At 35.9% G+C, this 12,970-nt stretch overlaps 2 protein-coding genes across 9 annotated transcripts in view; one reads left to right on the top strand and one right to left on the bottom strand.

Moving 5' to 3' along the window:
- The window catches only part of LOC122256522 (uncharacterized), a 16,413-nt gene extending 13,889 nt beyond the window's left edge, over positions 1 to 2,524 (top strand). For all 7 annotated transcript variants that reach the window (XM_043021280.2, XM_043021279.2, XM_043021281.2 and 4 more), the window contains exon 2: positions 1 to 2,524. This exon is cut by the window's left edge and continues 90 nt beyond it. In XM_043021280.2, coding sequence (XP_042877214.2) covers positions 1 to 2,000 — 2,000 coding nt within the window. In that variant the 3' untranslated portion in view covers positions 2,001 to 2,524.
- Positions 2,525 to 4,095: 1,571 nt separating this feature from the next.
- On the bottom strand, positions 4,096 to 12,970 carry LOC122256524 (cobalamin trafficking protein CblD). Of its 2 annotated transcripts, none has more exons than XM_043021286.2 (8): positions 12,813 to 12,970; positions 8,830 to 8,941; positions 7,843 to 7,978; positions 7,427 to 7,620; positions 6,598 to 6,730; positions 5,975 to 6,111; positions 5,495 to 5,714; positions 4,096 to 4,561 (listed from the first exon to the last, which is right to left on the bottom strand). In XM_043021286.2, exons 2-8 carry the CDS (start codon positions 8,839 to 8,841, stop codon positions 4,473 to 4,475), a joined length of 921 nt encoding a protein of 306 aa, XP_042877220.1. In that variant the 5' UTR covers positions 8,842 to 8,941; positions 12,813 to 12,970; the 3' UTR covers positions 4,096 to 4,472. The 2 variants fall into 2 exon arrangements, with proteins under 2 accessions (XP_042877220.1, XP_042877219.1); XM_043021285.2 differs by having other exon boundaries at positions 7,421 to 7,620.

Genomic DNA, 12,970 nt, shown 5'->3' on the forward strand with positions numbered 1-12,970 from the left:
CCAGACTAGTGGGCCAGGTGACCACTCGAGCGTCCGCCCCTTATAGACAACCTCACATACACAGGGAACCGGCCGTTCCTCCCCGGGTTCAAAGCGGTAGCAAGTGTCCTACCTCTACCCCGGTGAGCAGTGACACTCCCCGTGCGTGCAGATGCAGAACACAGAAGACGGTTTCTGGACTTCATGTTCAGAAAGGTGAAACTAGATCACCCAGGACTTCAGGACGCGGTAAAGCCTCTAGAACGACGACTGTCTTGCAGTACGAGGAGCCTCATAATGTTCATAATGCTCCAAATCATGGAATAAGCGAGGAAGCTGTGAAACTCCTCCCGAGCAACGCACAGCCTTTCACCAACGGAAGTTGCTCGGTGGATCGCCCGTCTCCACGAAGTACACCAGCTTTAAGTTTTCCCACACTGATGAAAACAACTACCTCAACCGACCTTTGTAAAGATATATATAACAACATAGTCAGAGAAAATGTAACACAATGCTCTTCGTTCTTCAAAAGCCATTTGCCTCCTCTGCTGATCAACCAAATCCTTAGTACCGCTTGGAGGCTGATGTCCCAGCAGGTCGCCCTCGGGGGTCGACTCGAAGCTGTCCCAGAGTACCAGGTGGTCGACTGGGCGTTGCAGGCTCCCGTGCTGCTCAGAATGGCGGGAGCTCTAACCCACCGCTCGTTCCCGCTCGATCTGTCAGGAGTCCCCGAGACATGCCTCGACGTGGTCATGGCAGAGATAAATGAAAAGCTTCCTCCAGATCAAGTCAATAAACTGGTGCTCCCGAAGGCAAAGTTTAAGTCTTGTAAACCCGTTGTGCTAGACTGCCAAGGCATTTTACTACAGTTCCTGAAGAAAACTAATCTTGCGAGCTTAACACTTCATTCAGAACTCTGTGATAACTCAGCTCTAGAAACTATTTCTACTCTGTCGCTGCAGGAACTTGATATTGGCAGCAGTTCAGTTACAGAAGAAGGTATAATAAATAAATTATGCGGCTTACCATTTAAAACAGGTAGTGAGGTAGTAGAAGCCCTTAGAGATTGTCAATATTCATATTCATCAACACATCTCAGTAAGTATCTACGGAAATTTAGCATGTCATTTCAGAACATTTCATCTCATGTTTATAACCTCATCTTGGCACTGTTTCCCGAATTACACTTTTACAACCCTCACAGGGACATCAAATCTTGTATCCGCGAATATGCTAGACTCAAGATACCACTGGAAAATGAAGCTTCTTGTGCAGCTGGAAGAAAACTTAATTTGCAGAAGATTGCCTTAGGTCATGCCACAAGGTCGGAACTTCTGGAAGTTAGTAGGCTTTGTCCATCTACAAGAGAAATATCACTGAATGTGGAGTTGAATGCAGAGGAGACCCTTAATGCATTAGAAGCCTTTGCTCAGCTGACAGACTTTACACTAAGTTATTACCCATCCTTTGCTTCTTCACCTCCTAAACTCAATGGGTCTGTTTTACTGCCACTTCTCATGACTTACAAAAACCAGATCCACGGTCTAAATCTTACAGGCTTCAACATATCAGACAAATGCCTACATGAACTTTCTCAGCTACCGGAATTGAAGGCTTTCTCATTGGCAGACTGTTGGATGTCAAACCCAAAATACATTTCTCCAGATCCCTTTTCAAGCTTGGAGAAGCTTAGCCTACAATTTCTGCCACCTAACTCTACAATCCATCTTCTTACATCTGGTCAAAATTTGCATAGCCTTAGTTTAGACTTTGTTGCTTCAGAATGGGAAGGCAATGTTCTCTCTGACACTCATGTGAAGCAACTTGTGACCTCTGGAAAGATAAATGCATTACAATTGTTCACTGTTGCTTCACCTTACTTGACTTTGGCCTCTGTCAAGAGCCTGACACTTCTCCCTTCCCTCAGGAGCATAGGCCACCTTGCTCGTTGGGGGCTCACTGATGAGGAGCTTCATTGCATTAATCACTCTGGACCTCCTCATCTAATCTGTATGCAATAACAAGTTTGGGGTAAACTATGCCCTTACTATGTTTCACACAATCCTGTTGATAGGATTATTAACTTTCCTGTGATATATATAAGTATATGTAAGTAAGAGACAATACCCATTGTAATATATCAAGGTAGATTTCATGTTAATTTGTTACATTTACGAACATAATATTTTTCTTGTTATGCCCAAACCTCTATTTTTCCATATCATAATATTTCATGCTTTACAAGCCACTGCAATACAATACAACTTAAGAACTTTGGTCTCCCTCTAGACTCTGCTGCTATTGTGGTAAACAAATCTGGATTTAAAACTGCAGAATTATTAAAGAAGTGCAACAGTATGTGATGACACTTCTGTAAATGCAAAAAAGTGACTCTAATTCCTTTTCTGATAAGGTATTGCTAACATTTTTATGTGACAGTTAAACGATTTATCTGTTAATTTTAAGTTTATCTTTGGTATAAGACAGGTGAATACCTGACCAACTAGATTAAGCATGTTACTGATGTGATATCAATGTAATATGATTATTGCTTTTTATTTTTCCAAAAGACCTCTTACAACAATTAACATTCAATAAGTACACTTTCACACTTCAGTATTTTTAACACACTTTAAATGAAACAGAATACCAAGTGAATACTCATAGATAACAATGGATTTAATTTAATGTATGCAAGTATTGTATTTTATGTTCTTTTAAGGTTACACTCTTTTAGCTGAAACTATAATGGTTAGCCAAATATGAAAAGAAACAACTTGGTTACAATAGCAATCACTTTACTTTCACACACAGAATATTGTTAATGACTAAAATGCTATTTAACACATTTAACATTTTTCCAAGTATGGAGCTAACAGCACATTTCAGATTTAAGTGAATTGTTTTCTCTCTGTCTATCTCTGCCTGCCTCTTTTCCTCTCTCATTCTTTCACTCTCTCTCAATCTATTTGTTATCAGGTACTTATTTAACTTATTTAATTATATCAAAGAAATTGCTGAAACATGGGTAATTATTTACAAAGAGTAAATCAACAAATTAACATACAAAATGCTATAACCATCCAAAATTTATCATAAAAAATGGAACCACTGCCACTCTAAACACAGGAATTATAAAAACGACATAAGATTCTGAATCAGCTGATTGCACCTGTTAGACAAAACTAGCTGAGAGAAAATAAATATATGCTCAAAAGACCTATTGAATGGTATGGACAGATATTTTCATCTAGATAAAGTGCATTAAATGGTAACGTGCTTCTGTCTTCTGTCAAAATCATCACAACACCCTGACACTTTGAGACGTCCATTGTCGCTGTCAGTATCATGAGGTGTCTCCAGTTGTCTCTCTTCACATGGATTCTGCTCTCTCTCTCTCCCTCATTTCCTCTTATTTTGCCTTGTTACCATAAATTAACCATAAATTCAGTAATAGTAATACCGTTTCCCAAAGTTAAGCCAATTGGTTATGATAAAATCTTTAGACTTACTATATGGTTTGGAATACACTGAGATAATATAAATAATGCGTATATATACCAAAAAAAAAAAATCTTTGAGGGTTAATGTAAGTATTGTAGCTGGGACAATACAGCAGTTCTGGAATTCTGAAACTTTCCCATATAATATATATTTTTTTATCTATATCTATCACCCAATCTGCCTATCTATGTATCCATCCATCAATAGAGTGTCTCTCGAGGAAGAAGTGTTTGGTGTCAAGAAAAAACAAGTGATAAAGTATATTGATTCTCTGGTTAACAATGTCGACCATTTCCAAATCACTTGGAAGACCTTATAATTAGCTTCTATAGACATTTGCAATATCAAGAAGACCTCTGGCAGTTTTTTAGTGCAATGACAAAACCTGAACTTCTTTTGAAATAATTAATTGATAAAGAGAGTTTAGGAAATAATAATAGAATTATGATTTGAAACATTGTCTACAATCAACCAATATTATTATTTTGCACTGACTGCGGAGACATACCTCAGCTTTTCAGATTATTTCACTAGATTTTATATTTTTAAGTTTCTATTGACAGTTTAGTTCTATACAAATGCTTTACAATTCTGGTGATATAAAGAAGTATGTGATTTTTTATAGTGTATTTAACAAAACATACATCACAATTCTTATAAATTTTGAAGTTCCTTTTGTACATAATCTATTAATCAACCATAAGACTTCTAGACAACTAAATTCTGAAATGTCTATAAAACACAATTTAATTTCCATATTTTTTTTATTTTTTTAAATTGCTTCATTATTCTTAGGAGAATACATCAAAATATACAGGCAAACTCAAAGTCACAAACCTTTTGCAATTAAAGATTAAGAAACTGGTACCAATAACTGGGTATTTGTCTCATAACAGAAAACACTAATTAGGAAACTCATACTAAATAACATTACTCTGTAATATTTACATAAATATAAGCTTTGACTATGAATTTACAATTTCTCAAAATTAACTGGAGGAACTCTGAGGTTGATGGTGCTTTCTTAAGGCTTGCTCCATGACATCCGAATCCACTGGGGCATTGGTAAATATGGAACCTGGAAAGTATTAGTGCGTCATATTAAATGAAAGGATTTAATGTCTTAGATATGATCCAAGTGGTAAAATTTGGTTTGATTGCTACTGCAACATCCATTCTTTCACTAACAGTCATGTGACTTGTTACGTCCTTTCAGGGAATGTTGAAATGCATATACGTCTCAAAACTCAAATGGTTATAAAGCGGTTCAGAAGTCCCGGTTAGAAATAGGAACATAGCAGTTATAACCAGACACAGCCTAAGCAACAGTTATCCACTTGTATACAAAGTAATTGCCAGACATATAATAGTTCAGTAAATACATGACCTATAACACGTCTATGTACCTTGGCCTTGTCTGCCTAATCAGAGAAGTAGCCTACATTTAACATCCTCTAATCAGTGATCTGTTTGCCCAGGTCAAGTGCTCTCTTTGCATCCTGTCCTTCAGTAGCAATGCTTCAGTAGCAATGCCTGACAGAAAACACTGGTTTACCCATGCTCCATCACTAAACCTGTGCTCTTTCCAGCATCCCATGCAATGTAAAGATGTCAAGAATACCAGACATATAGCCTCAAGTTGTGTCATCTATTATCCACTACAATCTCTTTCCATGTATTTCTGTCTCTAGCCCTCACTCTGCCCTGGTCTACTGGCCTACCATTACCTCTCAGACAGCTGCCTCCTGTATCATATCTCGTAATCCTCTTCACCATTCTATTAACCTCCTTCTCTCCAAACGCCTAAACATCTCAGCACACTCGGATCTGCTCTGACAAAACAACTCCCTCTCTAATCATATTTGCCTATGTAACTCATTTTCACTTCATCCTATTTGGTCAATGTGCAAACACTTCTTAGACATTTCATCTCATTTCCCTCCAGGTATCTCTTTTCTGACATATGCAGTTTAAGCAACTCACCTGATGTTAAAACAAAAGCAACACTTACCAACAAACACATGTGAACCCCAAAGCTTGTGGGTTATAACCTTGCAGCAACCCAGGTCCTCAATGCGAAATCCCATGTGCCTGTAACGTTCATCTGTCTCAAACAGAGTCGCATTTGTAAATTGTCCATGGAAGGGGCGGCCGCAGCTTGGGTCAATGAAATCTGCCCAGTAACCTTCTGACTTGAAGGTCCCACAGATTTCCTCAGCAGCCATGATGAACTGGTTTCAAGATTACAGTTATCAAACTAGGGACACATGAATAAAACTAACACACAGTTAAAAATCTACTAAATCCTCAAAGGTTCCAAAACATAAATGACCTAAAATATCTGGTATTACATGATCAATTAGCTCATCCCTCTCCCATTTCCATGTGTATTAGGATCAACTGTATAAAACTAACATGCAATTATAAATAAAAACATTAGTCATGGCATAAAAATTAGCACAGGTAAGAATATTTCATCCAATGGACTTACATATTCAATCAGTTCCTCCCTCTCCAGCTCCATGTCTTCTGACCAGCCACTCATGTCGCTTTGGGTCTTCTGACTGAGGGTTATCACAGCAAGAGGCCTATCATGAAGATTTTGGCCAGGAAACAGGTCAAGAAAATCTGAAATATATAAAAGACAGTCTTTCTGCAATAAAAAAAATCCTGAACAACCTCTAATTTGAAGGAGTTTATCCTACTTTGTAATTTTGTACTGAATTTACTGATTAAAAGAATTACTCCTCCAATCTGCTGAACCATACATAAAAAGCTTGTACTTTCTACAAAGTATAAACAACATGAAAGTGATCCAACTCAATGAAACATGTTCATTGAAGAAGGGTTAACTGCAACTGGGCAGTAAGCAAGACCATTAAACTGATCTGAGGTTAACATAGAAAGTTCAAATACTCTACATATCATGACAATGATGCATTAAATAAATCCAGTTATATTATGAGATATTTCTTTCTCTTATGTAGACTCAACTTAAGTTCTCCAATTACCAATAATCTAAAATTTGTGAATATATAAAAAATATGTGGCCAAAGATTATATCTAAACAATTTGTTAATAAGTATAGCAGTCTCCTGCTACCCAATATCCTACCTTTCTTGACCAGCTCTGGGCACTGCTGTGCTCGGCATTCCAAAATGTCAGCTGGCTGTGGCATGTCTTTTACTATTTCTTCGACAATCTCTTTATTCAAGTCTTCAGTATTTTGAATATACTGATCTATAGCCTGAAAATATGCAAGTTACTGTTAGACTGGACTTTCACACTATTTATAAAGCATATACTTTAGATTCTAAATGATAAAAGAGGATCTTCAAATACAACCCAATCAACCCATTGCATACAGGTGTCATGACATACATGTCAGCACCGATTAGGCCTAGAGGCGGGAGTCAATGCATACATGACACAACATCGGCATCTACTTACAGTTGAAGCGCGCACACAGTCATGAAATTTTATGGCTGTAACAGCACTAGCTTCAGAGCTACTGGGTTCTAAATTCAGCCTAAACCCACATTTAACAATGGATTTATGAAAAAATACTGGTTGGGCTAGTCTGCGCTACCTGGAGGGCAGTGAAAACCCTTTCCTTGTCTCTCTAATTTTTAGCTGGTGCCACTAGTGTCATAGACTGCCCGCCCTGATGACCAGTTAGGTCGTTAGGCATCCCATAATGGGTTAATGGAAAATCCTGCAGATTTAAGTATGCCATGTGACTCAATCAATAAAATCAAGAAAGACATTTGTTTCGAAGGAGAGAATTCTTCACACACATATTAAAATCTTTTCTGCTTTTCTCAAGAAACAATGAAATTACAATAAAAAAAAATACTGATTCCAAAATAACAAAAAAATTCTAATGCTTTACATGAAATAATCCCTTCTCTCTTTAGTACAAGTTCCTCCAACTCACACTAGCCTGGTTTTCGTGGTTGGTTCTGCTTGTGAGAACATCGGGAAGGGCACCAGGAGTGTGCTTCCGCCTGAACTGAATAGGAGGGTGCACAATCGGTTCAAGTTGTTGGCTCAGTCCTATGTTGCCCGGTAGTGGCAGTCGGTGATCACTGGGGCCAAAAATTCCAGCCCTTATGTCAAGCCAGGTATGGAGTGGCTCTGAAGGTACAGTATGAGCTTTTAGGATATGAAGGTGACCATATGGAACTAAATTGCAGAATGTAATATCAGCAACTAAAAAATCTTCATTCATCAAAGCCTGTGACATAACTAATAAAAATAACAATAATAATGATAATAACAGTAATAATTTAAAAAAAAATCATAATGCTAATGCAGAGACCATAAATGTTAAAAAAATAAATACATTCTCATATCTACCTCCAGCAACCTCTTGAACATCAGTTGATTCTTTAGGGTCTTTCTGACCCTGGCTTGAGAATCCCCTCTTCAATAAACAGAATGTTTGTAAGTTGCGTGCATACAAAACTATACCTCGCTCTCCAGAACACAGCAACTGAAATGAAAATTTATGTAGTGTATATACAGCACTGTATTCTGTATTGAATGAAAACAAATAATTCATGCAAGAGGGAAAAAATACAGATAGACATAATCTTTCATCCTTGAAAGTATGGACATGATAGCAAGTACACACATACATCTGCACATGCATGCACATGCACACACGCACACACACACACACACGCACGCTCGCACACACACACACACACACATTCTTAATCACTCACTCATAGGCATCAACAATATATACATCTATATATTCACATAAATTCATTATACATATTTTGAATCTCATACTCCTTTTCCATGTTATGATTTTGTTAACTCTCTTTCTGATATATCCAGCATGCTCTCAACCGCTTTATTATCAAGTCCCCAAATCACATTCTAAAATGGGAAACCTGAAACAATTTACATATCTAAATAAATTCACTACCGTTTACAGCATCAATCTACACATGCTTTGAAAATATATTAATATGCCATGAAAATTTGAATACCCCACATCAGAGAAAAATTCAAAAGTAACCAAGCAAAAAGTAAAGAACTACAAAAATATGACCCTAGTGCAGTTCAAACCTTAATAAAGATGCATCTGACCCTATATTTTATTGCATGCACACTTTGATTACTAAGACTTTACATTCTCAGCAAAATGTTACCCTTACATTTTCTCTGTAACATCTAGTTTACACAGATGATTATACTTTAACAAAAATGAACATAAAAAAGCATTTACATAAACCACTACAAAACTATGGGTTATCTAAACACTAAATATGTACAGTGAGTGTTTACTAGGAATGCTATACGATACACAAACTTAAAGGATGAAATACTCACTCTTGCTGCCATTCCTAACGGGAAAAATGAGAGGAGTCTTCAAAGAATATTCAAAGTCTCCTTCCTTGAGTATACCTACAACCTCTCTAAGATCAAGTTCTGCAGTGTCAACCTGTGAAGTAGAGAATATTCTTTCTTCATCTACTTCATAATATTCTTTTTTTGTGTAAATACTAGGAGACTATAGGAATTTTTCTTTCCAGTTAATGGCATGGATAATTAAACAAGAAACACATAATAGGTCTCAGTAGTCTGATGGCTCCATAAATAACTGCTCATAAATAAATTAAAAAAATATATAAAATATATATATATATATTATATATATTATATATATATATATATATATATATACAGTAGATATATATATATATATATATATATATATATATATATATATATATATATATACACACAGACACATATATGATTTGTGTTCTTAGTATACAATTCAGATAAACAAAAACAACATATACAACATTTCTTACACATCTTTTGCAAAAAATATCCATCCTAACTCAAACCTTTTTTTTAGATTTGTCATAATCACTCATATTTATAATGCATATAATTTAGGCTAGATAATTACCATTCTAAACCATGACTGTTTATGATCACTTCTTTCTGGGGCATGAAAGTATTTTCTACTTATTCTTCCAAAAAATATATTCACCTTTGATTTATTCCGAGAAGTAAAGTACTGTGGCAAAGAGGGCCATTATACTCTTCTTTAATTCAAGGGACAGTTGTGAAATATATAACAGATAAAATAATTTGGTATAACTTCTTAATATCTTACATCACCTATAAATATAAACTTGCAACTCATGAATAGTCTACACAATCTATCACTGTTACTATTACTGATAATTTCACTATTGCTCGAGATGGCATGATATATAGACTAAAAGAAAGTGCAGTATGAACAAGTAACAGGGTATACACTAATAATCACATATTAATTTTAAATTTTAAGTTAATTTAACGTTATGCAGCATTTGCATCTGTACATCAGAAAGATGTATTTTTTAGATAAATAAAATGCAAAACCTGATTATATTTATGCAAAACATGCAAGTTTACTATTGAATATAATAAACATATGATCGCTTACAAAAATAGAACACGCTGGTTTACGACATTTTCCTTATCATGTCATTATATAACCTAATGATGTAATCCGTGTAACACTCACTCCCTTATTCTCATTCACTCACTCACTAACGCTCTATGTTATTTTTCTTAGAGTGGGTATGTCCCATGGTTAGGCTAGGTTAGGTTTAAACTGGTGACAATAAAAAACTGTTATAAATCATTAAGAGATGAGATCCCTGACATGCTGCCAGTTAAAGAGACACTTATCATTATCAATTTCAGCATTTCATCATATATACTGAATGTGTGTGCATGTGAGTGTGAGTGTGCATGTGAGTGTGCGTGTGCGTGTGCGTGTGCGTGTGCATGTGCATGTGCGTGTGTGTGCGAGTGTGCGTGCGTGTGGATGTAGGTAAGGATGTGTGGGTGGGTGGGATGGATAGGTGTAGGTGTGTGTGCGGCTGTGTGTGTGTATTGTTCTACTGAATTGCTACTTTGTATACAATATACAAGCTGAAAAGAATGTTTAAATTATCATTTCATATTTTGAGGGCACAACTGTCCTAGTACTGCAGTTATAATAAAGTTGAACATTTCTTTGTTTTTTTTAACTTGGTATGCTTATTATAATAATAATAAAATAAAAAAACTGTATAATTAATAAAATCTGAAGTGAATCAGTCAAATTTAGCATGTTATATCTGAAGCAAACTTCCTGAATTTGGAACAGAATATCATAAGGCAAATGCTATTTGATAAAAGCTCTAGGCACAATAAAAAACACATAACACAAAATAATTTGTAGAAAATAATGGTAATACCACAGTCATGTATCAACTTAAGTGAATCTATGTTCATGTGGTTAATTTAATGATTCTGTACATTCCTCTCTTTACACTGTACGAAAGGCAAAAAACCTGTAACAAGTATATTCTGATAAGATGAGCATTTCAACACCACTGGCAATTGAAAGGAAGATCACAAGAAGATCAAAGAAAACTTATCTGATGGTCTTAACCTTTAAACTAAGACTTCCCAAAAACAGGATGTCAGGGTTCACAATGAATCCAAAGGATATTGTTGGCCTCCTATCTGAGGTCGAGACTTAATTTGCAAAGATACAAAGAAGTCTCCCTAGAAAAACAGCCCTTCCAAGCTAGTACCTTAGCTTAGCCCTTTGTGGACTGGTGGCAACACACTGATGCCATGACCGGTGGTGAGATGGAAGAGGATGTATATAGTTGTCAATAGTTACACTGATGTTACACTGAGTCTAGAGGTATTATTTTTTTTAAACATGGCAATAGCATACCAGTGCCCACTATAAGTCTCACAGCATGATGAAACAAAAAAGTAAAGAAGATTTTCAGTGCTCTAATGTATAAATGAGCAGGAATTAGGCAGAAAGAAATGTGGCGTGAAACATTCCACACTCCACCAACCATTCTGTCTAGCATTCCAGTGCCAATTTCATAGGTCCCATCTGCAACGGATTAAACCAAAACACCTATGAGCAATATAGCATATAGCGGACTGATAACATTAGTCTCAAGTTTACCACACTTAGGTGTCATTAGAGTCAAGAGATTAAATTTCTCTTCAAAGAATACTTTCAGTTATAAACAATACACTACAGAAACATAAGGTAGGGCTAATATCACTTATCAAATCTGCAGATTTATGACCATGCATACACATATAATTTCTGCATTGATATCCCAAGTCAAAATGTCCTGTGCAGTTACTCTATTCTCAAAGCAATAACCAAAACAAATGTAGGAGTCTGTTGTTCTTCTGGCATTTTTTCCTGATTGGCATGAATTTTATTGACAAGTGGCAGGTGTTGGGAAGTGGTTCTGTGTTATATTATTGTATTCAACCCAATATTCTGGATAATCTGAGTTTCATAAAATAGTGAAGCAATATAGAAAGCTTCAGAGTTACAGGGTTCCAAAGTCAGCTTAAACCCTTATTTTGAGACCGATTCATGGAAAAATGCTATTTAGGGTAGTCTGTGATGCCAGGAGGGAGGAAAAAACATTATCCCTGTCCCTCTAATTTTCATTCCAATGCCACAAGCATCATGTAACAACCAGTTTGACTCCTAGTTTGGTCATTACGTGCACTGTCACCAATGGGCTAAGATAGGTATATTCTAATAATGGGCTATCCTAAAATTGGCTTAGGTTTTAAGTTAGGCTTTTCACAAAAAAAAATAAATAAATAAATATATAAGAGAATAACATATAAGCTAAATATATTTTTTGGACTAGGTTAGGTAAGGCTTTGCATTTGTTTATCTTTGAGAAAATATTGAAGAATATGTCAGAATTGTGTTGTCAACCCTATAAAAGGTTTGATATCACATCTGAGAATAATTTCAGTCTGAATATTTACTAGGTTTTCTCATTCCCATTTGCTTTCTGTATAATTCTTGTCTCTTTATTTCCCACTAACTGAGGATTAGTTGATGTGTGCAATTTCATCTATTTTTTCCTATACCAAAAAAAAAAAAAAAGAATTCCCAGAAGATCCCTCACACTTCTTGGCCAAATAGATATGACTTGTCTCACAAGGAAGCAGTTCTCGAATCAATAATTACCATTAAGCAGTCATAAAATAAGGAACCAGTTCAAGCTCTATCTTGCCAGAATTTATGTGGTGGAATTTTAATTGTCCTTTTCTGGATTACGAAACCCAGACGCCAATCTCTCGCTTCATAAGGACTTACTCTGTAACATATTATGTATCATATCATAATACCACCCAAAATAAAAGAGAATTTCCTTCCTCGTCTCCCTTCCCCTACTCCTACATTCATATCCAGTAACTCTATACAAACTACCTGTTACTTACCCAAATAAACGTACAAGAACACATATACTCACTGGGTATATAGGGTGTATCCAAAGGAACCCTGGCGTAATAAGGAAAGGAAAAATTGAAAATCTTTGAAGGTCTCACAAGCTGTAGATATTTCCTGGTGTTTACGTCTATCTCGACCTTGAATCGCCAACGTGAGGATTTCTTAGAATAGTTGATGGTA

The sequence above is a fragment of the Penaeus japonicus genome, unplaced genomic scaffold (assembly GCF_977035675.1).
Source record: "Penaeus japonicus unplaced genomic scaffold, GWHDUDI00000001_assembly GWHDUDI00000024, whole genome shotgun sequence".
In the NCBI taxonomy this organism is placed as follows: domain Eukaryota; kingdom Metazoa; phylum Arthropoda; class Malacostraca; order Decapoda; family Penaeidae; genus Penaeus; species Penaeus japonicus.